This window comes from Mycteria americana, chromosome 1 (assembly GCF_035582795.1).
Source record: "Mycteria americana isolate JAX WOST 10 ecotype Jacksonville Zoo and Gardens chromosome 1, USCA_MyAme_1.0, whole genome shotgun sequence".
NCBI lineage: Eukaryota > Metazoa > Chordata > Aves > Ciconiiformes > Ciconiidae > Mycteria > Mycteria americana.
In genome coordinates this window covers 74,620,046-74,647,797 of record NC_134365.1, presented here as the reverse complement: position 1 = coordinate 74,647,797, position 27,752 = coordinate 74,620,046, and the positions used below count along the sequence as shown (strand labels likewise).

The following is a 27,752-nucleotide window of genomic DNA, read 5'->3' as shown; positions in this document are numbered from 1 at the left end:
ACGTCCACTGGTTTATCTCGTGATGCTAAATTCACAGGATTCATTGAGTCTACCTCTCCTTTGCAAAGACCAAAAATGCCTTATCTGGTCACACAACTGCACCTTAACTGGAAAAAGAAACAATGACCTTAACAGCATTAAACAGAATTTGGAAATGAGGCTAGCCAAACTATTCAGGCAAGCTTGCTAACCCAGACATAAAGGACTCATTTTACTTAGGAAAGTTTGTTTCCTCTGTTTAATTGTCTTGAAACATTTTGGAACATTGGTTGGTTCACAAACATTGCAGCATGTCAATCTTCTCCCTCACAGAGGTTTCTGCACATGCCTTAGGAGTCAACCCACCTATGTTACATGCCCATACGTAAGTAAACACATATTGAAGTCTATAGTCTGGTTTACCACAGGTCCTTCTCCAGCCATGAATCTCCAGAGAAAATTAATAAACCTCTTTATTACAGTGGAGAAGGTGGTGATATTTCACTGATATACTCAAGACAAGAGGAAGTAGTTAGCTCCATGAAAGAAAAAAAAACATAACTGGATGACATGACACTTTAAATGCTAGCAACTGCCTGAAGCCACATTTTCATTACCACTCCAACCATCATTAGTTTTGGTGAATCTGCAAAAGCATTAGCAGTGGCAAGAAAAATCAGGGGAAGAAAGCTGGCCTTGGCACAGCCTAATCCAACTTAATTTGTATAACCTGAGAAAACGTACTTAAAGAGACAAGGCAAAAAACATGACGGAGCATTACACTCAGCCATTAAAAGGACAGAAAAGAAAGAGACACTTTAAATTGTTGCTGCAATGGATAACATCCTAACTACGGACACAAACATTTGATAGTGAGAGAAGAGTCTGTAAAACATGACTGTGAGTATTGAGCGTAGCAGAAAGTTCTGGCGCTTCTAGGAGCCAGAGCTGATAATCACAGAGATGACTTACAACCTTGAAATTCAAGAAACCATGACCAATACTTCACAATGCATTTCAGTTTTGGTGTATCTCTACTGAAAGTAGAGCTGCATATCAAAAAACAACCATCCTCTAGTTTATTGACATTCTGTCCAAGCAAATAGCACAATACTTTCTTTTACTGTGCAATGCCTTCATATGAGCTATTTACTAAAAGGCTTTAGAATGGATTAAATAATAAAAATGACTAACTTAAATATGACTACAAGCAGAGGAAGAAAGTGGGCAAGGCAGAAAAAGGTTTTCAGAGGACAACTGAAAGCAGACAGAAAATGAGAGAGTAATATTGTTCTTATAAAGCTGGAAATAGAGAAAAAGGCTTTCTCACCTGCAGGGAAAAGAAAGGGAGAAAGCCACACCAGCTGCTCAGAGGAAGTAAGGTGGATATGAAAAGCGTATGCAGCAGACAGAAAGCACACAGGGAAAATGTTCTGGAAGTTCTAAAATGAATGGGCAACTACTGAAGCAAAAATGAGTCAAGGTGGTATGCAAAAGTAGAAGTTTGCACTGCGTAGGGTGCAAAATATAGTCAATTTAGATTCCCACATGCCTTGCCTTGAGGCGTGTGTCAGATAAGAGTATGAAAGTCTGGTATGCTGGTCTCTATTCTGATAGTAGCTACACTGCCAGCCCAAGCCCACAAACTTCTTAACAGTGCAGAAGCTTGGCCAAAGGAGATAACCCCATCGGTTGAAAGGGAAAGCATGAAAACTTAACTAAATTTCTGCTGCCTTCTCTTTCCAGAACCATGGAGAACTAGGTGTTTAACTGGCAGCAGAGTTTCTGCCTCACTGCAATACCATAAAGATTCACTATCAACAAATAAAAGGCGGCGTTTCAGAATAAATTCAGGCAAAGTGCTGCAGATGATGGACCTGGACTGGAGAAACTACACGAAGTCCACAGCTACTGTTTGAGTTCTGGTAGGATGGAGATACCATAGATCCTGCCTAGGTTATGTCACAGCTAGGGATTGACTGCTGAAAGCAAAAGCTGTATCAAGAAGTAGGAATACTTAAATGTAGTCTCTTTACATTATTGCTATAAACTAATCTTGCAGTCCTGCTGGGGCTTTCTCCATACCCTAGTCTTCACCTTCATCACTGCACCTCAAATTGGTAGCTTCAAAATTTTGTCCCAAATCTGTGGTATCTCCTACCTCCCTATGGAAGACAGCGTTGTCCCAGTCTTCTGGGTACTGGCTGCAATGTACTGCTGTGGGCACACTGCTACACTTCCAAGCCATGAAAGCTGCACATACCACTAGGCTGACCTGGCAGAACTGATGCCAATGCAGTACTTCCAGTAAAAACGTACAATCCTCAATGAAATTACCTAGCAGATCTCAGTAGATGTGTGTAATCCCAAACTGAGCTAGTTACTGAAGACACTCTGGATTGAGATATTAATTTGGAATGAAACAACTGTGTCCACTGTGGATGTCCTAGGGTAGATTACTTTGCTTAGAAAGATAACCAAGTTTTTTTCTTTTAAGGCTTACGGGTTTTTTTTTTCATAGTGCACTTAATAGTTCTTTTCTCTTCATCATAAGAGAGACCATCTGGTTCAAATATTCCTACCGACTGTGGGTTTTATGGTTTTACCTATCTTTTTTCCTGTGGAATTTTTCAGCTATTCACTTGAATTAGATTTTACTAGTATTTATGCAAGAAGCTTAAATGAAGATATTTTCCAGTATGAAGTCAATGAATTGATTCCTAGGCATATAATCACTTGCAAACAATGGATACATACAGTTCCCAGCACTTCTATAAAACAAAGGTGTTTACTTTTCTGTTGATTATTTTCTGCTTAACTGCATTCAAATGAATCCATTAAAAACGTGACTGCTTCACAGTAAGATGATCTTCAGCAAAAACAAACAACTGCTGTTTCCACTTCTCTTCATGGCCTTTAAAAACTACAGTCATCTGCACCCTGTATTTCAGGCAATTTATAGATCATAAGTCTGGTCTTGATTTGTTAATTTATTGTTTTAAATGTAGTTATAACCTTCCTGCTTGGGAAAAAAAAAATGTTTTCCTACTTCATTACTTATTTGCTGTCCCCTAACCAACCTTTGGACCTTTCAGAGTCTGATCAAAACGCCAACGGGTCATCTCAAACTTTGGCCAGTCTTTCTGCCCATTGACTTCAGCTGGAATGATATATCCACTCTGGTTCTCCATGGCCACAAGTAAGGAGAACTCACTGTATTAAGAGAGTGGTAGAACAAACCAAGGGAACTTCCATAAACTAGCATACTTCTCCTGAACTGCACTATGGCTTTGATCCCTGCCTCACCTGAAGAATGAAAACATTTTTTTTTGGTTTACCTGCCCTTCATAGAACATGCACAACAAGTAGTTTGCAAGTAACTGCTAAATACTATAAGCATTACTTACATAGATGGGACAGGATTGGAGAGCCAGGAGAATACAGATCATGACAAGGAAGACAGGCAGGTTATAACAGCTTAAATGGAAGTATTTTGTCGGGCAGATACGGGAGGCATCAAAGCTTTTTCTGGCTCCATCATGACTGGTGCTCAATAACTGCATAGGGTTTTCTAGGGTCTGGACTAAATGACGCAGTAGGCAACTTCTACAGCTTTTGATGGGTCCTGGCTGATTCTTCTTTATTTTCTCCCTTTCCTAATAGCCCATAGGGTCATTCTCTGAAATGGTGCAAATGTAAAGATTGAAAAGATCAAACTCTGATACAAGCCTGAAACTGTATCTGTGGAAACTGCTTTCATGTGCCACTTTTGTGACAACATCTATAATGCAATGTTTGTAACAATGCAATTTCATCATCTTATAAATATCAATTTACCATTAAGAGAGGAAGGAAAGAACATCAAAAAAGACAAATGCAAACTTATCACCGTTTCTGCTTTGTTTTAATTGAACTAGTCTTGTTCAGATAAGCCAGTCTCTCTCTCACAAAAACAACAGTTTATCGTTTAAACTGTGAAATTGTGAGAGTGCGTGCGTGTGTGTGTGTTGTAATTATGGTGCCTGCTAACAATTTCATACTGCCACATTGCACATATGGCTTCCAAGCTAGCTTTATCTGAATCTTTGTGAATCTATTCTCCGTGCTATTAAACTGAGCACATTCCACATCGTTCAAAAGTAATTACACTTTTGTCTAGAGTGTAGGAGACTGCTCTCCCCAAACAATGAAATTCTCATTATTAGAGCTGGCACAATAACGGCACTGGTGTTCACAACACTGTGCATTGTACCATCACAATAACTTATCCTAAGCTTGATGCACAAAGGTACACTGGAAATTAAAATTTCTCTAAAACCACTGTGGTTCTTTTTTTTTTTAATAGGCATTCTTTAGCTCAGTATAATTAGAGTCCTATTTGACTTTTTAAAAAGCTATATGCATTCAGATTTCCATTATCTTCACAACTTCTGAATAGTAGCTAAGTGCTCTAGCCGCATGTTGTTCTGACCCAACACTATTCACATGCTGACAACCCCAGACCAATAGGTGAAGTGCAGGCCAGGATGTATGTGATAAGAGAATTCAAATGCAGCATTAAACAACCTTTTATTTTGGACAAGTGGAGGAAAAGCATGAAGCAATGTGTTGTTAAGCTCTTTGACCAGTACTACTATTATCCTTAATATGACCAAAATTTCTTAATATTATTCCCAAGTTACAGAGGAATAACTTCATTCACCACAGAAATGCAACACTTTTTAGTGTAAAGCAATAAAGCTATTTAATAGTGCACTGTAACATTATCTATCAATTTAAAGCACTGCTGACAATGAATTCTAAATCTCACTGAAAGTGCAGGACAAATGTGGGCTAGCAGTGCAGTCACGCAGTTTGGAGCAACTGGACAGCGGCAAAATTACACTTTATCAGTTTGATCTTTTGGTAAGAACTTGTTTTTTTTTTTAAATCTCGTCCAGCATTTGATTGATGTTCTACAGGTAAGAGGAATGGTCGAATTTGGCCACAGCATACCATGCCCGTGGTATACTTCAATCAGTGCTTTTAGCCTTGACATCTCTTATTTTCAGAAATTAGCACACAGACACCACTGGTGAGATCAGCAGTCTTGAGAGGTGGCAAAAGCAACATGGTAAGGCAGACAAATAGAAATAAGTAAAATAAACCCTCATAACTTAGATGAGCTAACAACTATCCGTGCTATCCAAATACTGTAGCCTTAAAGGATTTCTTCAAAAGAGGTATTGACCGATACTGTAATCGTCAAGTGTTTCCCTGCTAAGCTTATGGCCTGCTAAGAACATCCTAAGGGGACCCTCAGATATATTTTAGGTCAAATGATTTGTCTTGTATTTTCTTCTGAGCTTTTGGTTTAAGTCTGATAAATTATTGTTTCTTCTCTTATCAGTGGAAGAGCTTTCCTACTTACAATAAGTATCTAGTTTCTTCTATCAAGAGGAAGAGAGTTTGGGATAGAGTTGCCCCTGACTTTCACAGAACCACAGGATGGTTGAGGTTGGAAGGGACCTCTGGAGGTCATCTGCTCCAACGCCCTGCTCTAGCACGGCCACCTAGAGCCAGTTGCCCAGGACCGTGTCCGGACAGCTTTTGAATATCTCCAAGGATGGAGACTCCACAACCTCCCTGGGCAATCTGTGTCTGTGCTCAGTCACCCTCACAGTAAAAAGCGTTTCCTGATGTTCAGATGGAGCCTCCTGCATTTCAGTTTGTGCCCATTGCACTAACCTTTCTCTGGCTGCAGTTCCAGCATTCTCAGAAATGCCCTGTTAATTTGATGGGAAGATGGGTTTTGCAGCTTTTGTCAATTTTGGTTAGGTTTGAAGATTTCTTTCTAGGGATTTTGCCCTCCTTTTATAAAAATTTACCCAGCATTCCAAGCCGTGTCTCTAAGTTGACAGTTGTTACAACTTGGTAAAGTGCAACAGGATAAATTTTCAAAAGTCTAAGTTGGAAAAACTGTTATCACTCTGTTGCAACCAGCCCTTTATCTTAAGGATCCTAGGATGTCCCAGCTGGCAGGACTTGCAAAAGCTGGAAGTAACCTATGAAACAGAGGGTCAACTAGCAGCCAGAAAAGTGAGGCCAAGAAATTGATTCTCCACGTTGAAATTGTTTTCCTAACTGTCCCTTCATGACCTAGTGCTGAGAGGCAGACTGTAAGGAGACAGGGATGGCTCTGGTGACAATAGGAATTCAGCTACGCAGCCTACTGATCAGACAAAGCTGTGTAATTCCACACCTTTTCCAGATCCCTTGGCTGTGGTTTTCTTCTACTGAGATTGTTCCCTAAGCCAAATGGGTGTTGTTCATGTAAGCTAACACAGAAAGATCTCTCTGGATCTATACCATGTCTAAGAATCCCTTCAGAGAAGAGTCTTAGCCAACAATCACACACAAAGCAGTATGGTTTAGAGGGGTGCAGCAGAGTGATGCACTACATTATTTCAGACCGGTTATATGTCTGATTCTGTCTTACTGGACATTGGAGAGATCTGTAAAGGTGTACCCTGCTAAGGACAGCATGTGGCTGCAAAACGAGAACTCCATAGTCACTTGCAGACTCAGTTAGTAGGTGTAGTAGTACAGCTGACAAGCTATTAAGAAGTGTGAAGCACACTGCTGGAGCTTTATCAATAAAACTGTATTGGATTGCGCTGTGTGGTGGTGTGTGCACATGTGCATACACCTGGATTTGCTTCCCAGAGGCTATAAAATAGCACAGAATGTCAATTCAAACAGTATAAAAATGACCTATGTAATGCTACCAAAGTGAATACCCTTTGGGGATTACTTTCATAACTGCTAATCACCCAAATTGAAGTCATCTAAAAGTTATTCAAGCACCAGGTTCAGTTACTTCCTTCTTATAACTACATACCACAACAGCAGAGGGAGTGATTATGTATATTTTACTCATTTACACTGATCACTTCCTTCTTTCTGGAGGCACATAGGCTACATCCTTTCTGACCTACCTGGATGATGATTTTTACAAGACACTCCTCACTAAAAGAGAGATATTACAAAAATGTCACATTCATACAAACTGGCAATTTTCTTAAATATGTATGAAGACAAATCCAGTCCCTACAACCCCCCAGACATGCTTCAGATAAGCCTACAGCATCTCACTACTACAGCAAAACTGTCTAAAACATGCAATAATTCAGTATCTTGTATTATAAAGAAACAGAACACACTGTTTTGATGTCACATAAATATAGCCTTCATAGCAGGAAGTCACACTAGATGATCAGCTAAACTTCTTGGTCTTAAATACTATAAATGAATAAAGAAGTTAGTTAAAATCAGTTAAAGAGCAGTTAAGTGTTTCAGTGAGGTGTAGTTAAAATACTCCTGCTGGGCTCCTTAGAAGACAATGAGTTTTTATTTCATTAGGGTCTGATTCTACACTACTGGTGTCATCACAAGTTTATCTATTGACTTAAATGTTGTCAGAAACAACCCTTTATCTTCAATACACTCTCTTAAAATAGACCAAAATACACCAAACCTCATACACCAGTTACATACCCTAACATCCCGTTGGCTGGAACTGTATATTAATGAATTACGTCTCCATAAAACATATGATAAAGGATGAGAAGTAAACAAGCTAGAAAAAGGTAATGACATGTCTGCCCATGAGAACCCTTTCCAATGATGTTCTTTCTTCATTTAAAGTTGCAGTAACACAAAGTAAAATTAAATATTCCAAACCACTGTTTGAACTTAAGCATTAGACCAAAAAGGAAGAAAAATGGATTGGGATCAGCGAGTTACTTTGTCTAGGAGAGCAGCTTCAGTGAATATCCAGTGACTTGGTCCTATGAGAAATAATAATCCCTAAGGCTTTTTACTTAGGGCTTGTTACATATGCGTAATGAGCTGTAAGGGCTTAAATACCACTATGGAGCTGTTGCAGGCTTTTATGAGGATACACTATCACCTATTTTGCAATGCTTTTTAAAACCCTTCAAATATGCAGGTCCATTCATTATCTTCACTTAAAGTGAAATTCTCACTGCCCTTGTCAAAGTGGGGGACTAACAGAAAAGTTACAGTCAATTTGTAAACAGGCAAGAGCTGTGTGTGTTCACAATAGACAGCTTTGCGGAGGTGCCTAAGTCCTGGGGTCTCAATGCCTTTCCCTGCACCTTTCAGCCGTTATAAAAATGTATCACAGTACTCTGCATGAAGGGCCCAAACACGTCACATTACAATAGTGACACTACAATACTAGTGAGGAACACGGCATTGCTTTTTGTTCTTTTTGTTTGTCTGCTTTTAGATAAAGCCAGTTCTGGACTTCCAGTGGGCTGCTAAATGTAATTAACAAAGTGCACTCTGTCATTTGTAAAGTGCTTAAAAAGGTGAGAATTCAGAAGTGAAAAAGTGGGAGGCTGATTTAATTCCATAAGCACAGGAAACTTTCTTGTAGGTATCTGTGGCACGTGAAATGCACATCACACATGAATTTTTAAAACCAGCAAAATCCAAAGTTGCTTTTTTTACCCTTTATACAGACTTTCATGCCTTACTATTGCATAAACTTGGCATTGGGGTGATATTTCAGACACCATGCCAAACATGACTCTCACTTACAGTGTTCCAAAACCATTTACTGTTTGCTGAACACATATACTTCAAATTCACATCGCTGTAGCTAAAAATTTTTAGCACCCTAAATGCCAGCAGACAAAGGTGAGGAAAAGTGGAGTTTGCACTGCAAGTGATTTAGCATTTGTAGTGGAGGGTAAAGGCAGTCCAGCTAAGTCAAAGCTTTCACATTATTGTAGCATGTTCTGTACGTGTAACTGTGCATTGTATACTCCATAAAGTACAGATCTGGATGCCAAACTACTGTAGAGGCAGAATTCAAAGAATGGATGTAAGCACAATAGACCATTAGCAAACCTACCATTGTGTTGTGCTGAGAAGTGGGAGTCCTATGGCCACAGTTCTCTTGCGTCAGCAGAGAAACTGGCTGAAATTCCTCAGAGTGAGGCTTGTTGGGAAAACTCACATGCAAGGGAAGGTGAAAGGCTGGGAGCCCGTCACTCTCCTCTTCTCCCACTTTCTGTCTGCTTGTCACCATGGCTACCTCTCCATCTGCTTCCCCATACGGAGAGGCTGGTCGCTTGGAAGACATCCTGGAAGGAACAAAAGAGGAGAAAATAATGAAACCTCCAAATAAATCCTTAATGCTGTCATTGTGTGGTTAGGGGCCATTGTAACAGAAATGCCTTTTTTGTGCTGGCAGAGAGCAGGAAACCATCCAAATACCACTGCAAAGCATACACAATTGGGAACAATGGCCAAGCAGGTAGCAACAGAACAGTGGCTTGTTTGTTGTGAGAATAATACACTAATATAGCACTCTCTTGTATTCTGGCTTCTTAAACATGAAAATTCACCTAAGAAGACTGTATAATGAAATGCAATTCCTTTAAAAAAATACCCATCTGGTTTTGCATTTGCAAGAGACTCTAAGAAGATAGAACGTCTCCCGATACAAGCTATTGTCAACTTAGCTTTTAAGGAATAATCATCTGCATGTATTTAACCGTAACTGATAAAAAAGTAAAAATAAAATAAAATAAACTTGCTAGCAAGCCGAAACGTCTGTGCTTGTAAAACTTCACCCATGTGAACAACAGAGTGTTATAGTCACGTTGCAAGAATCTTTTCAGGTTTGCAGATCTGGGATAGTTAAGCAATTAAACATTTAGACATTAATAATCTAAGCTTTTTGACTACACAAATTCAGGGTTGTACTAAGTGAATGAAGATTTGCTATCAAGATACCCTATACTTCCTACCTATAGCCAGATCAGGAAAAAAATACATGTAAATGTAATTTACATCTATATCCATATAAAAAAGGATACACAAGCAAGATACATGAGAGTACACACTGTAAAAATCACACACAAATCTTGACTTAAAATTCAGGTCCACATTCCAAAATTTTTGAGACTGTTTGATAACACTGTTCTGATAGCACGTGTGTATCTTCAACTTTCAGAAAGACTGAAAAAATCCTCAAGTCATTGGAAAATCCAGTTTTCATCCAAACCAGGCACTACTGAAAATCTTACAGGACAATCTGAACCAAGAACACTTTTTCAGCTTGGTCTTCAAAATAGAGGGGTCCAGTGAAGTATGAAAATGCAGACGACTTCTGGGATTAATTACACCAACATTGTTCATGAAAATCAGGGTATGTGCATGGACGGCATAATGGGCCACTGTGCTAAGCAGGGGCATCTGTAATAAGGAGTGGAATGAGAAATAAGAAATCCTATAGGCATAGTCAAAAGAAGAAAAGAAAGAAAAAAAGAGAAATATTTCATAGAAAATAGGAAGTTATGAACAAGGAAACTGAAGACTATTGTACGTAAAAGTTGAAAAGACAGGCTGAAGTAATACTGCTCCTCCTCAAAAATGTAGTATTTATGATTCTAATTACCCCATTTTGATTTTCCACTTCACAGTTAAAGAACTGCATTTCAAAAGCCCAGCAGCCTCTTGAACCATGTGTGGGGCTGCTGTGAGGTGGAGCATGTCCATACGATTTGGCGTATTGAGCACAAAATGGTTCTTAGCAGCAGTCAACTGGGTCTGAAAACAAACAGTGACTTTAAACAGCCCTTTGTTAGGACTTATTTTGTTTCTAATGATCTCATTTTGAGCTTTGCCTCCTGAGCCAAGTTAGATTATGTTTAAAAAACCCAAAAACAACAACAAAAACTCAGACAAAAAAATCCCTACCAAAACCTATACTCAGCTGCACATCGCCTGTTCTGAACACCACCTATTGTCTGTACATAGAGAAGCAATCTGTATTTTCTATTAATGTTTGACTTAGTCCAACAGGCTAACACTTCATACATCCTACCTGAATTCTGTCTTCTAGGCTTTCCCACCTACGTGTCTGCAGCGAAGCATATGTATAAAGACAGAGATCACCAGATAGACTCTTACTGGCAGTTTTCTACTAGCCCACTGATTTCAGCATTTTACAGCTATGTTTGACGTGACAGATCCCAAGCTTTTCTTCTGCAGAAACCATGCAACTCCCTCCTGAAGTTAATGTGAATTATTCATATTCTGCATTGCATCGCACCAAGATACACATTTGCTATTGATTCAGAGTGTAACATTTTGGTTACTCATTTCAACGCTGCCTTAATAGAAGCTTGGGTTTTTAGAAAATCTCTCCTTCTGAAAATCAGCACTAAGTGGTTGTCTCAATTTTGGCAAACAAAAAAGGGAGGGACACAAAATCATTAGTCAATTATTCCACAGTAACGTTCTATACTTTAGTAAATTTATATTTGATAAGACGACTGAAAATATCATAAACCATCTAGAAAACTCCCCACTACAATTCACTTCGACAATACAATATAGAGAGAGGATGCCTTGCTTTGTATTGATTTGTATTATATACTATATACCCAAGTTGTGTTAAAAACTTCTACTGCTGTTAAGCCAGAATAACCGAGATTCTGTCACATTGCTTCACAAGGAAAGTTTGACTATCATGTTGAAGTAAAGCTCTTCTGCTAACTTTATCAGTGAATATACGGTTTCCTCTACAGATTCCGCTGCAGATCATCATTGCCTTCTGCTTGTCACTGTTCCCAACAGGGATGATATCATTTTCTGCAGGGAATTTAGAAAAACAGGCAAGGATGGCAATAGAGGTGACCACCTCCATGCACTAGCAATAACAGAGACTATTATATTTTTGATCTAAAATGAAAACCTATGGGTTGGACTGTAGGCCAACCTACAGTGATACTAGAGAGGGAAGAAGAAACTTTTTCCTTCCTCCGGCAGCTCTTATAACATCTGGTTTAAATTACAAGCCACGTGCTCATCATCATGCTAGAAGGCTAAGAAATTGCTAAAATAGCTAAGGTAGTGAAGTTACAGATTTAAACCGCATTAGTCTTCCAAGTGACTAGGACACACAAAGAAACAGATGCACAGCCCTAGGTAAAGGCCTCACAGTTCAGACGACAATTGCAATTGTTTTCAGGTAGCTCTGTCCATAGACAACATGAGTTAGGCACAATCTGGCCTTTCAGAAATCTCATCATCCCCTTTAACATCAAACACAAACATCACACTTTCACAGAAATTACTTACTCCTTATGAACATCTGGGAAATTTCCACAAGCCAATGCAAGATTTAAATAAATAAATAAACCCATATCTACTTTTAGATATGTCTTCCGAAAGAACAGTAACTATCAAAGCCTATAGCAGCAAAGGATCAACTCACTGATAGGTTCATGAGCAGAAAACAACATGATACAAGGTAAATTCATTCACAGACGGTCTTTCATTACTTCTACAGCTTTATTGGTCCCTTTTCCGAATTTGTAATGCTCCCACACCCCATATCCTTGAATTCTCTTCTTTTCATACATCTTCATTTTCCTACTGAGCTAATACTAGGTCTTAACAGATTCCATATCCGAGATGCAAGTAGAGTTCCCATTATAAAACAATAAGTAAAAGGGAAACAGCTAAATTCTGAGTAACAACGTTATCTGAAACTGAGCTCTTCTAAACAGACCTAGGTCTAATGGAGGACTGGAATTATCCCATCCTAACAAAGGACTGCAAACAACCTGGATCTACCCTCAATGATAACATGACAGTTTACAACTTGCATGACTTCAAGATCTTTTCCTCAAACTAGTTTAAACTCAGAAGGGTTTTCAATTACACCTCTCTGAAAGAAGGTTTACAATAAGAGAGGAAACATCAGTTTCCTCAAACATCAGCTTATGGATAGGATTTAAAAAAAAAAAAAACAAAAAAAAACCAACCAACCAAACAAAAAATCAACAAAACCTCAAGATATTACTCTCAGAAAGGTAGCAATATGGTGGACCAGATTCTGAATCTAAAAGGGTGCCTCTGCAGATGAAATCTGTTGCAACTTAAGACTTGCAAGAAGAGTTGCATTTTGAACTGTCATTAATCATTCTACTGAATATAAATAGCTAAATAGTAATTTCTTAGACAACCTAAATCTGCAAAGTTCAGACACAGTGGGACACAGGCAGTACTCAGCCTACTGTAGAGACACATCAGAGTTATGAAACGTATCCCCATACTTGATTTTTATCAGTGGCTAGGATGGAACTGAATTTAGTTCTGGTGATGAATTCAAACATGACTCTATTTCTTGTAAAGGGACTCTTTTTGTTGTTTTTGGAAAGGCTTCTTAACATGCAGAAATTGCAGTAAAAAACATGCCTTTTGTTAAATTTTCATTAAACAAATGCTTTTCTTGGTAGCAAGAATGTTTTTTTCAGGGAAGTAAAATCTCACTCTTCTAACTCACTCTTATCCCACAAATATTTGATGCGATTCATCTTACAATAGCTTCTCCACGTATTTCTTTACTCCCCTTCAATTAACAACAGACTCTTTGTAGGCTTAAACTGATACCCTGTGTCTATTGATCTCAGTGTTTTTGGACTGACTTCAGCATGGCTGGATTTTCCCACTGGAGAAGAGTAAGAGCTACACTGCGTCCACATGAATTGTTTCCTCATGCCATCTACAAGTATTGGTTCCACCCAAATAATTTCAGGCTACCAAATAACATTATTTTGTTTGGGTTTTTTTTTCCCTTGAGTTCAGTGCCTCACAAAAGTGATCTTTCCACAGCTCTATATTATTTTTTTTTTTTTTTTTTTTTTAACAGAACCTCATTTAAGTGTCCCCACGACGTTCCATTTGTCCATTGGTTTTGGTTCATTTCATACATGATTGTATATCCAAAATAAATCTGAAATGGCATTCAGTATTCAAGGAGATGGTGCCCTCTAGCACACAACCAGCATCCATCCCAATTTGATTGCTCATGCCATAAAATTTCATAAATTTTATGTCATAAAACTCTAATCTTGTTACATTAAGCAAAATACCTCAGAAACATTTCAGATACCCACAAAAGCTTTTGGAGAAATGGCTTATCCGTGTCTTCAAAAGTGACAAACACAGATGTGTCAGGAGAAAAAGATATGAGGCCATAAATCTTAACTTGTTGGGAGTTAATTAAGGGATTCATCAATCATTACACAGCTCACCCCATACACACAGAGGCAAAATCCCGTCAGCTGCCACAACCTACAGCAATCTACAGGTTAAAAACTCCCAAAGTCCCTCTGTTCTGACTATTTATAAATGACTTTGTATAATCTAGCATTAAGACCTGTAATTATAAAACAGCATTAAAACAGGCCTGCATAGTTATGGATAATTATAGTTGGTACACTTTTTAAAGAAATAAAAAGCTTTTCCATTCAAACACAGGCTTTTCCTTTTTGACAGCTCCAAGTCCACAGGATGTAGAGAGATGATTTAAATTGTATGTCAAAATTTTGACTGTGCAAGACTTTCTTTTTTTCCCTTATCAAGAGAGGCATTGTTGTTTTCTCACCATAACTAGGCGTGACAGCGCCTGACTGGAGTCGCATAGCCAGTTTCTGAATCGGCATGAAAACGTTCACCTCTTGAGTTTCTCTGGCAGCTATAGACTAAGTCTTTCTCATGGGTACAGTTTAAATCACTCGGCCCCCTACATTGGAGACAGGCACAGAGCTGCACTCTGAAGAGATGCACAAGGACAAGACGAGCAGGTCTGATCCTCCAGCAGCAGTGTGGAGGGGCGTTCCAGCTACCAACAGTATCAGGAATTTCCTCGCTAACACGGCCCGATTCCAAACCGAATGCTAGATGCTAAACTAGTCCCAGGAACTTCAATGGGATTCAGCTTGACTCTCTTCCTGATCTGCAGGGATACTTCCCTCTAGTTAAAAGTACATGTTGGAAATCTGCAGACTCTGCTTTTCCACAGGAATGCTTACAGACAGCAGCAATGTTACACATATATACGTGTAAGCATACACACACACACACATAATACAGATGCACAAACACAAGCTTATCCAAAATGTCAGCAATACATCTGCCTCATCTCTGGTCATGTTTAGTACTAATAAAATGGTTCATATTCCCAGGTTTATTGAAGCTACAATCTCTCTACAGACAGTCCAAGCAAAAGGTGCTAGTTAATACTAATGACTGTCTCCATTCCATTTTGGCCCCAAATTCATTCATTATTTACGTACACCGAATAACTAGTACCTTTAAAAAACCCCAACTCTGTTCATTTTGACAGGATTACTTGTGTAATAAGGTATTACTCAACATGAGTAAGGGTGGCAGACTCCCACACTCTGTCCCACTGGGAACTGCAAGCCTGACTTGTTTCTACACATACCACTAAAAACAGACTTCACTTGGCAATATCTTTGAGTCATTTACAGCCTGGTTTGGAATTCTTTACTGAAGTAATTTTACAATTAAAAAAAAAAAAGAAAAAGGCAGCAAACGTCTCTAATCTGCTAATCAATAAAAAATGTGCATGAAACGTGCTTCTCATCTGTCACTCACACTGAGATGGAATAATCTGTTAATTATTACTTTCTAAGATCATATCAATCAGCCATCTTTTAAAATGCACATATGCTACAAATAAGTTGTGTTATTCGAAAAGGGTTTTGGTGAACAAGTCACTTTTGTTAATACAAACCAAGATCGCTATGGCATAACCTGTGGAATATTTCTGTACGGTTGTCTATTATAGCAGCTGCCACAAGTAATCCTACGGCTAAGGCCACCCAATAATTTCCATTTCACCCAACTCGCTTTCTTCCTTTTGCTTTCCAGATTTCCTCCCTGTATGGGGTAACTTTAATAATTTTTTTTTAGTCCACCAGTTTAGAAGATTTTGAATATAAAATGGGCAGGGAATATGCTATCCCCTATCTATTTTAAAGTTTGCCTTTTAAAGTATGATATAGTAAAGTATCAGCAGCTTGGCTGATAAACTTGATATTCCATATATTGTGGAAACTGGTTTTTGAGAAAAGGTACTATTCAAAATGCCAGTGGTAAATGGTTTCATTGTGACAAGTTTTGAAACCCTCAAATGAGAAAGTTGTTACAAGGGTCTTTCAACAAAATGTTAACAAAAACCTTGAAAAAAAGAAAAATTTTACACTAGAAAAATGAAAAACAAAACCCCAACACCTTTCTATAAACTCTATGCTCTCAACTAAAAATTTATCATCTCCATTTTCTTGCATTTGCAAGGAATTTATGCATGAAAAACCACTGTAAAAACAAGTCTAGGAAAAATACGTTGTGAAAAAAAGTTCATGTTGCATGTTTCCAACGTGCGTTATGCAGATTTTCATTGACCTTTTGAAGCAGGTAACTGGGAAAGATTCTTTGTGCATGACTAAGTTGTTTAGTGAAATACTCCAGCCTGAAACAAACCAACCTTCAACCAAACCAGAATTTGTAAGGTGATGAAGGAACTCCTATCAAGATATTATATTGTATTACTGCAAGAGTATTACCTAATTCCTTTGGATATCTCCTACAGAACTTTGCATTATTGTCCCTCTTTTGTACAGTAACTAGTAGGTGTTAAGCAGGAACGTTTAGTGATTTGCCCAGAGACACACATTCAAAATCAGCTTTAGCATGAGAACCTGTATCCTATTTTTGTTCGGTACCCGCCAACTTCATAAGCCTTTTGTTTTTCACTAGTCTGTACGTCAACTAAAAGAGCCAAAAATCTAGTAGTACATTTATAAACCAGAAACTACAGGATCAGATTCTACCTCTGCTGAAAAGTATGTTTCCAAAAGATCAAACTTTGAAACCTGGATTTTTTTCAGAACTTCTCAAAAGCAGAAGAGGCATGTAGTGAAAACGTGGTTACGATACAGGCAACGTACAACCATAATGGTGTGGTGTCAAAGACGATGAGCATCTATCAGCACAAACTCTGAAACAGCAGGATGCAGTCATTGTTGATGTTTCAAGTAAACTGAGCCTGATCACTGGCTTCTTTCATGCAAAAGACTCTGCTTGGATGATTTTGAATTAAATCCACAAGCTCATTTATTTTCCAGTGCATCCTCAAATTAACTCTGGCGTCCTTCCCCCCACACCCCCCAACCTTCCAGAAATGTAACTCCCCCCACTCTTCAGCTCCTCATACATCTTGCTTTTTTACTTTTTATTATTATTTTACATTTGTCCTCATGTCACAGCAGAAATAGCAGAGTTTGGGTTTTATTTTCACGTATAGTTTTAGGAACTGCTCACTGCTGAAAGTACTATCGCAATCACCGTGACATTAGGTAATCATCACTCTTCTACCTGCTGAACTACAAAGAGGAATCTAGTCAAATAATTAGAGATTTCAGGCCTTGAAATTTCACTGTACAATCTAATACTTGAAAATGACAGAAAAGAAGTCAGTCAGTCTCCAGACGCTGAGTGGGAGAGCTGTGCTGCATGCTACAAGGAATCCATACATCACACACAGACATGCATACCTAATTTCCATTGACATTGAGTGAAATGAAGGCAAGGAGTTGAAAAAGCTTTAAAATTATGACAATTATGAATGACTTACTTATTACAAAGAAATTTGAGGAAGCACAGGCTCATTCTGAAAAGTTAGCTAATATTAAAACTTTTGCAATTTAGGGAGCTTATTCTTGGTCATTTGTAGTCTTTGTCTAATCAAGCTAACATAAAATTTTCTTCAAGCATTATTAAATGATGAATTACTTTCAGTAGAATCAACATTAATAATAAGAATTCTCTCCCAAAAGACGCCCAGATTTCAGTATGAGAAGCCATTCTTTTGATTGAGATCTCGGTAAAATATGACACAGCTTTTCCCACTCTTCCATCACGCCATTGCTCAGTAATGGGAGTGCCAAAGAAACAGCTATCGAGCTTCAAGCCCCCTCTCCTTTCCCCTCTCTTTCCTTACTTATATTTCAAACTCAACAAATGGAATTTTTACTTTTTTTTTTTTAAACAACAACATTCCCTCACCAGAGTTTGTGTATAATCACAAACAAACCAAAACCAAGGAAATGAAAAAAAAAAAAAAAAAAAGTATATTTTTTCCCCAATTCACTCTGAATTTCCCTGCTGGTAAATTCAGAATAATAAGTTTATATTGCATGTATGTTTGCTTCTAACAAATGTACATATAATTGTACTTATGAAATAATTTTCAATATACTCACTGATGTTTACGCATCTGAACTTCCAGTATTGTTCTGCCATTATTATATGAACTCTTGCTCTAACTGTCACTTGCATACACATCTGCATCATGTCTATCACTTTATTAAAAATGCATATAAACACGGGAACACATAAGCACATACATCCAGATGTATACTGTAAGTTTCCTGGTAAAACGGATCATGCTAGTAAAGTATGTATGCATATCCATTCAGAGCTTGAACTTGCATCGCTGAAATACTGGGCCCCTAAATAACTTTAGTGGGAGCAGAACTGGGGCCTCAGAGAACCCATGTGTACCTTTAAGAATTACAGGCACAGTGAAACATTTTTTGTGTCTGTGTGTGCGCGTGTGTATGAAAAAATATACTTAGGCAGAGCAATGTTTCTAATGGATGTAAACATTTTCTTTCCAACAGGTTAATTCCAGCTGCCTAGAATTTTTATTATGTTTTTGTTCACATGCATGTGTGTGCTCCCCCCTTTTTGGAGGGTTTATACATGACAGGTGCATTCCTGGCCCAGGAACAAATAGTGCTGGAGAGCCTGAGAAAGAAAAATCAAACTGAACTTGAAGATAAAATGACAGGGAACAAATACATTATTGCCTTTCTATTATGTTAAAAAAACAAAAACACAAAAAATTTTGAACATTTATAATGTCTAAGCAATTTGAGGTAGAATTTTCAAAGCTGAAAAGAGATTGTTCCAAAGCCCAGATGTTGCCTTTCAGAAACTAGTGAAAATTGCCGCCTCTGAAAATTACTCTGAAATACAAATAGAGCAAAAACAAAAATTGTTTAAATAAAAATAATTTTACTCAGACATTCTGATATTCCAAAAGAGAAGATGAACTTTTTTCAAGTGTTCAGGCAGTTTCGCACTCTTATTTCCTACTTCAGCTTATCCGCAGAGTCATGCCATCTCTGTTCCAACACATGATTGCATGAGGGAGAAAAAGTTTATGGTATGATGTGAAGGCTCCTGCTTCACTTCGTGTGTATATTGTACTGTGAAGTCTTCTTCAGTCGTCTTGTGAAAGGTTGACAGTTGTTGTATTATTTTCCCAGTTTTTATTCATAAAATCATAATAAGTAAAAATCTACATTAACAAATGTGTGGTGTAATCACCCATCATAGCACATGTCCGTTCACTTGCATTACTATTGTACAAGCCACTTTCACTTCTGTAGTTTTCTGATTTCTGAACATCCATGTTCAGTTTAAAGCGCTACTGAACACTTCTCAAAACTGTTGCTTGCACATACTAACATGCTTCCTCACCACTGTGATGGCACATGTAGGTAAGTGGATTGACTTCAGCTCACCACTGTCTAAAAGCTGATATTTTGCTGTACCTGATTCAAGAAATGCCTGTCAAATTTCAAGAGAAAGAACAGTCACAAACAGCTGATAATTACCCAGCTTAAACAAACATTAACCCTAGATAGTGCTGGAGCTGTTAGCTAAGAAAAATATAGCTATTAGTCATATAACACACGTATACCCTTGCACAAACAAATGCACGTTGGTATGCGAAGAAAAACAAATCCAGAAATAGGAAAATGAGAAACCATTCTAAACAGACAACATACCTTTAGGACCATAAGGAGTCTCAAATTTTACTTTAGAAAGGCTGCAGTGGCAGGCACTGAAACACCGTCGCAAAAAGATGTCCACTTAAAAAATCTTTGGGAGTTGCGGGGGTGGGGTGGAAAGGAAGAGAAAAACCCTGAAACCAGTATCTTTCCCTCCAGGGAAACTCGGAGGATGTCTGCCATTCGCCCTTCCATAGGTACTTTGTCTACCTTCATGTCTGTTGTTCAACAGTGATTCCCATCCAGCTCCACAAAGACCCAGCTGTATAAACCAATGCTGTCAAAGAACACAGTTAAGGGATGGATAAAACAGGGAGGGGTGTCTAACATGCTGACCACTGACTGAGCTTGCAAGGATAAAGAAGCCTTGATGGAGAGAAGTAATCATCCATTGCTGTTTGTTTATTTTACCTCCTCCACCACATACTGGAACCTTTTTTGTTTTTTCCATTACCAAAACCATCCCCCACTGAGAGGCCTTTGTGATCTAAAAGGGGCAGAGCCCCTCTTTCTTAACACTGGCAAGTTTATGTAGGCAGATTCATTCAAACACATCTTAAAATAAACATTTGGCTCTTCCCCTACATCACACTGTCCACACACTGCCTTCAAACACACTTAAAAAAAATCACCATTAAAATGCTCTTGCCTAGAACTGTTTTTACTGAGATGTATTAAAACAATTTAGCGGTCTAAGGCACGTATTGCCACGGAGGTCCAACTTCAGATGAGAGCTATAGTCTTCTGAAAAAAATAAATATACATTACTGTAAAGTAAACCTGGCTGCTATTGCCATAACAAGTGGTATAATAGCTTTCTTGAAAAGACTTCTTCCATCAAAAACCTTCTCCCCGCTGGGGATACACCTAATTATATTATAAGTGAATCTGAATCCAGATGTTCAGATCTAAAACGTATGTCACAAGTATTACGAGGAAAATGACCACTGCATGGAGAACGAGGCATTCAAAGGGCACCACTGGCCCTGAAGGGAGTGAGGACCTTCAGATTCCTTCAGGCGTAAGAGGTGTAGGTGTTGGGCATCTTAGAAAATTAACTGATCTATTAAACAAAAACAAACAACAAAACTTCCTTACTTCCCGCTTCTTTTTTCACTCCACACTCCCCACACATACACCGCTTTTTTGTTTTTCTAACTGTATGGATTTGGCACCAAGAACAATGCAAGCATGAATCCCTATAAAAAGATAGCGCACGGGCAACAGAGGTAGATCTCCCACAAAGCCTTTTGATGTATCTGAAGATGATACTGGAAAGAATACTTCTCTACTGGAAGAGGATGCCCAGTCACTCCATGGGCTACCTACTGCAACCAAAGTAATTGATTAGGAATAATTATAGTCACATTCAACTAGGACACTGAGAAAAACCATGGATTCATTTGTATCAGACATTAACAAACACCTCCACATTACAGGCTGATGATCAGCTATGTTTTCAAGGTTACCAGCCTGAACTGGCTACAAAACGCAACAAGAAAGGTCCATTGTCCAATTTTTAATTTCAAAAAGGTAATAAATAGCTTTTGATTTGGGTAAGTAGTCATCTGGCAAGCTCTACAGTTGTTTGAATGACACCTAGGATAGAGGATTGGTTGACCGATTGAAATACATCGCAGAAATTTAATTCTGCAGTATAGCAATGGCGTTGATCATTGCCGAAGAAGCACTAACACTGAAACTATGTCCAGGTAGTTTACTGCTGAATACCCTCTCCACCTCAGTCTGGGCTGCAAAACCAGGACACAGCATTAAGAATTCAGACAACAGCAACTTCCCGTGTGACCCCATATAATTTATGGAATCTTTCTGGCTCCCAGTTTTTCTATTTCTACGTAAGAGATAAGAATGTTTAACTGCCTTTATAAAAAGCTCTGCAAGCTCTGACTTTCTTTTTTTAAAGAAAACATTTTATTGGTGATCGCTGTTTGTATTACTTGCTTGTATCATTAATTTACCTGATGGTTTTGTGCATACTAACACATAAGCAAGGGCAAAAATTAAGTACTCTATTCAGCTACCGTATTTGGAAACTGCAAAACTAAGTTTCTTCATACAGTCCTGCCAACAGATCCTAAGAATTTTTTTTTTTTTACCTATTGACTATATTTATGTAAAAATCTATTCATCTTTCTTTTCTGGGCAGTGATAATGAAAAAAAAAAAAAAAAACCAAAAAACAAACCCCAAAAAACCCCAAAACCAAAAACTAAAACCCAACCAAAAAACCCTAAACCAAAACCCAGCATGTAGCAGGGGAATGTCACTGAATCCTTTTCACTACACTGTCCAGTTTCACTGGATCCCCTCCCCTTTCTCTGTCCTTCACACAAAAAGAAAACTCACCTCTTGCCAGGTAATGCTATGGTAAATTACAATTACTGAGCGCTTTTTACTCAGAAAAACTATTTTAAAGGAATCCCACATACCTTCATCATGAAATACTAATGGCAACACCCATTTCACAGATGAACCGTTACAGATGCCAGTTTGGTTCTTGTTTACCCACAGAACTGCCCAGTACTGGCACCCACGTGAAAGTCAGAGCTCTAACCCACCCTCTCACAGCACATCAGGGCCAAATTCGGACAGCGAGCCGCAAGCTCTGATTTCCAGTTTCCTCTCTTATGCAGTAGCGTGGATGATAATTCCTCAGTACAATGAAAATGAGGCATACTGCATTCAACAAACGCACTACCAAGATAATGATGGAAAGCTAAAACCAGCCCCCTTGCCAACCTCTGCCCTGGCTAACTAATTATAAAGGCATACTAAAAAGACAGAACTCCCTAGAAAGGGTACTTTCTATACTACTATAACTTGTATCGAGCCACCTGTCCCTTCATTCACAAACAAAGCAAAGACCCTTCTGTTTAGTTTTTCTCTTTTAAATGGCTCACACAGGTGTATCAGATTTTAAGATTTAAAATGTGAACCATAAAATAAAGTCTCAAAAATACAAAACTAATGCTAGGGGAACATTTTTAACCAACAGCATACTTCTGGTTCCACTAATCTACTCGCAACACGGACCAAGCATACAGCGGTACGCTGGGATTCCCGGCTGGCATTTTTAAGAGTCTGCAAAACCCCACTTGTAAAAGAGCTCATCTCACGTACAAAGGTTTTTTCCTTTCTCTCCTACTCTCTTCTCACCCCCATCTCCACCCTTGCTTCAGAGGGGGAAGATCAGAAAGTGCAGCTGTTACTAGGCCTTTAAAGCCCTAACCCCCTTTCCTTCTACTTCCCCCCCACCCCATATGCCACGGATATAAAGGACAAACCAGATTTATAAAGATATTGAAGTGCCAAAAACATAGAGTTTGTCTTGCTGTAAGACATCTTCAAATATGCTTCCAATATTAAGATACCTATACACTTTTGAAAATCTGCCTAGGAGCCTATGTCTCTAAATACCTACATACCTCTACAAACCTCATCCTACTTCTCTCCTTTCCTTTATACAATTTACTAGAGAGCTTTCTATGCTTGCACTACTCTTTTCATCCTTAAAAGCACTTACAAATACTAATTACTCTTCACATATCCCTTCTGTGAAGTAAATAAGGATTATTATCCCCTCTGAAGTAAATATGGATTACTAACTCCTTTCTACAGACTGAGGAAATACAGAAGAGGATTTTAAATGGTCTACACACCACAATGTAAAGAGATGATACTGAAGCATGGATAAAGATACAGAAGTTCTCCATCCCCTGCTCAGACTATGACAGTCTAAATCTTACCCTTCTATCTGCAAATGATACTCTTAGCCCAATTGTTTCTCTCTGCTGGCTGATGATCAAATATTTAACATATGCCATAAAATGAAAATATGAACTCTACAGCAGTGCCTCTTATTTGTCATGCCCCATTACTTAGACCGGGTGGTAACATGCGCCTATATGATGGTTTTCAATTTTATTATCGTCTCTATTTGCTCACTCACTTAAGATGTTTAAAGAAGAGTTGTATGGATTATCAGACAGTCTGAAAAGTTCAGTTCAGAGCTCTTCAAACACATTCATTTTCATCTTATTAGCACAAGTAAAGTAAAAGCCTTAGGCAGGTAATTTACCATCCAGTTTATCCAAAGGGACTTCTAAAGGAAAAGTCAACCTTTGTAAATTGTTTGTGATAATCTCCAAATTGATCATTAATTATCAGCTGCTAGTAAGCGTTTCTTCCATCAGCGGCACTGTGAAAAAAATGCATTTCTCAGAAAATCTACCATTGTTGTTATTGCCACCTGTGTACTCAGCCCTTATTAAAACCAGTAAAGTTACATGGCAGGCAGCAGCCTCACTAAGTGAATCCTGTCCAGCAACTCCATTTTCCAGGCAGTTTAAAAATTAGTTATTCACCAACAGGAAAGCATTCATTATTAATGTTGTATTTTACATTCTATACCTTCCCACATATAGCAGCAGTTACAATTAATTTAGACCCATTCAACTGCACTTAATAAAGCACACATTGTTTTGTACTGCCAAACTTGAGCTGATGTACAGAAACTTCATTTTCCCTTTCGCAGTTTTCTGATTTTTTTCTACTAGAAGCGAATGCTTACAATCTAACAGTAAAAATCTAGAAAGATCTTTCCATGCTTCGTTTGTGAAAAAGAAGAGAAGCTATCAGGAAGAGATAGCTGCAAGTAAAGCAGACTAGTGTTAGCTACCCTCAGGTCCGCGTTGCACAGGAACAGAGGGGGACCTTTTTGTACAAGAGGCTGCTTGTCAAAATGCAGTTGAGCCTTGATATAAACATTTTGACCAATGTTTTCCAGAATTGCTGGGCACAATACACTATGCACCACTTCGAGAATCTGGGGCGATACTATGACCAATGTATGACATCTGACATTCTCACAGTTCCTACTTTAACTCCATTGAACTTAATGGATAGTCGCCAGTTAACTTTACTGGAGCAGCCCTGGATGCCACGCGCCTTGCATCTTCAGTGGGATCAAACACACCTGACAAATCATATTTTAAAAACCTATTTCACCACCCAGGACACACAACCATGACAGCAATAAACTGCAAGGCTGGCAACTATTTAATTGTGTATTGTCACGCACACCATAGTTTAAGGAAACAAAGAATTAACATTAGAGAGAAGACATAGGCAGGTAATGAAAATTTTTAGAAACATAGTATCCTTGGAAAAGGCTACATGATTACAAGCATGTGATTGTATTTTTCTTTAAAAATGGTCTACAGGTATATATATAAAAAAAAAATAAACACGTGAAGTGCCCACCACCATGGGTTGTAGGTATAACACAGCAGCAGCTGAAGCCTTTTACATTTGAGAATGGCAGTCCCAGCAGCACTGTAATATATTTCTCTATTTTTGTAATAGATGAAATGCAGGATAATTCTACATATGTGCAACCATGTCATCTTTAACATACACCCACAGAGTAAGAGTTTTGTTCACATTAAAGAGGACTGACTGCTCATTCGGTTCATGACCCAGGTCCATTGGCAGCGACTTCACACTGAGTCCTGATGATTCCAAATGCAATGGGATTATAGTTGTAAAGATGGAAAAAGGCAACAGTACCACAGCTGAAAGAACTACCATCCCTCAAAGACAGTTTTGCTCAAGTTGTCTCAAATTCATACAAATTTAGGCTTACAATTGTAGCATAGGATCTTTTAAATAATGTATATGAAAATTCTAGTTCAAAGGGCAGGATGCCTGAAATGGAATAGTCTCTTACAGAGAGATGAAACACAACTCTGCTAAAACCGAAGGGAATAGACTTGTATTTTCTTCAGTGACATGGTGCCAATGAATGGGCCACTGCTGTTGAGGGAGCTTGAGCTTTAAACACTGCCATCTTCAGCAAAGAAAACAAAGGGATCCAAACTATTAAGGTGCAATTCTGTTCTAGACAGGGGTAATGTCAAATGACACCTCCTCACTAAACAGTCCTGAGCGCTGGATGCACCGAGAGTCGTGTACATCTTTGTTTGTTTGTTTGCTTCATTTTCTAATTTGAGGGCTCTTTACTACTACTTCTACTTTCCTAAGTCCTGCAGAACCAATTACACACAGGCCACTGAACAGCATTTCATTCTAGTCATCATAGAATAATGTACTAATTGCAGAATCAGATTTAACCCCCCTGGGATCTGCATAACTTACTTCCAGGATCTATCCTGACTGCGAGAGGCACAAAACAAACATTTTGCGGACAGGCAGGTATCTTTAGGAGAAGAATTTAACCTGCAGAATTTGACTGTTGGTCACCATCCAAGGGCATGAGAGAACTCAGCCTGACGGGCAGATCCTGGGCTAAACTTGTAGGACTGAAAGTTAGAAAATGCACTCAAAAGCACAAACAAAACACAATTTAGGGGGAGAAAAATAAATCCTGTGATGACATTTATAGTTAGTTCTTTTCAGTAGAACTACACTAAGACTCTCAATGCATGCTTAATATTGGAAGCAAGACTCATCATCAGTAAACAATTTAATAATCCGGTTACATAAGCAGTAACAATTCCTTGGCTGGTAATGAACAATATGATATCAAAGTTCTCATCTCTTAAATAGAATCTTGGTTGATTTTCTGTACATGAGTAGCCCTGATTAATTCAATTGTGTCCTCAGTGTGTTTAGTGCCTGTGTAGATACAGGAGAAGAGAGTCTTGCAAAGGTCTCTCTGAGGATTGAGTGAGCTTTGAAATTCTAACTTGGGCGATGTTATATGAAATAGAATCCAGCTTACTTGCCAGGAAGCAATAAAAGCGAACTCAGTGAGACTGCTCATGTGAATACATCTTAGCAGAATCAGGGCCCGCTCGAGCCACAAGGGAGGATAAACTTAAATAAAGCATTTCAGTATAACCATTCTTTCAGCAGCCTTTAGTCTCTATTAGTAGCTAACATCTGAGGAAAGGAAAGGTTTGCTGCTTGGCAATAGTGTGGTGTTAATGTAACACAATCTGTTAAATGAAAAAGCAAAATTAATTCCAATTTGGTGTCTTCACATTTCACACTCCAGAGACTCTTACGGACTGAATGAAAGACAAGAAGGGGTAGGGAAAATTTAGTGAATTTTTCTGAACTGAATTGTCTATTTCTTTGCATTTCACCTAATTAAGTCAAGAGGCAACCGAGGGAAAAATAAGAGAGGTGTTTTATTTATGTAAGTATTTCTTAACGTGTGCCTACAACAGCATAAGAAATGTCTGTCTCTGTCCATCTTTCACGGCCTACTCCCCCTCTTGCCCTTGTCCTCTCCACAATTCAAATGTTTAGCCTTAGTTCATCCTCACAGCAAGGAATGGATTAAGCAGAATTACTTACTGCTATGCCAATTAAGGAGGAATTAATTACAACTTTGCCTCCTGTCCCTCTAAGGCTGCAAGTTTGTCTACCAAAACAAATCTGAATGTAGCTAAGTGGAGGGCTGCAAACACTCAGGAGGACGCAGGTACTAAGTTTTCCTCTTGCTATATTCAAGCCTCTGGCTGCAGTGGGGTGACTTAACGCAAGTTCTTCTCTCCAGGCAAAAGCATTGCACAACTGAGCTGCTGTACTCCTTGGTACTTCAATTCCCCAGGCGTGTAAAAGGGGACAGTAATAATACCTATTTGTCAGCGGCATTGTGCAAGTTAATCCCTTAATATTTGTAAAGCACCTTGAGATCTTAGCACAGAGGGCACAATAGAAGTACGAAGTGTTATCATCATTGTAATAAATTGGGGCATGTTCCAATTAGACTGTTTCTAGAGAACTCTCTCTGGACTTCGACTCAGGACGTCTTTGGCTTCTGGAGTTACATATACACTGTCCAAACCAAAAAACTGGAAAGCTACACAAGACTTTTTTCTTCAGCAGACCATTTCTTTCTTATTTATTTGTTTCTGAAGAAATACTTCTCCATACCATCCACCACCCACATTCACTTCCAGGCTAATTATACTTTGAAAGACAACCAGCGTAAAGACGATTATAGCATACTGAGTCAAGGGAA

General features: G+C 38.5%; 1 protein-coding gene across 43 annotated transcripts in view; it reads right to left on the bottom strand.

Moving 5' to 3' along the window:
* SOX5 (SRY-box transcription factor 5) overlaps positions 1-27,752 on the bottom strand; it is a 723,931-nt gene that overhangs the window by 250,650 nt on the left and 445,529 nt on the right. For 38 of the 43 annotated variants that reach the window (XM_075506020.1, XM_075506208.1, XM_075506234.1 and 35 more), the window contains one exon: positions 8,903-9,134. In XM_075506020.1, the coding sequence (XP_075362135.1) occupies positions 8,903-9,133 (231 nt within the window). In that variant the 5' untranslated portion in view covers position 9,134. The remainder of the gene's footprint in view (positions 1-8,902; positions 9,135-27,752) is intronic. The other 5 variants (XM_075506287.1, XM_075506264.1, XM_075506321.1 and 2 more) reach the window with 1 other exon arrangement.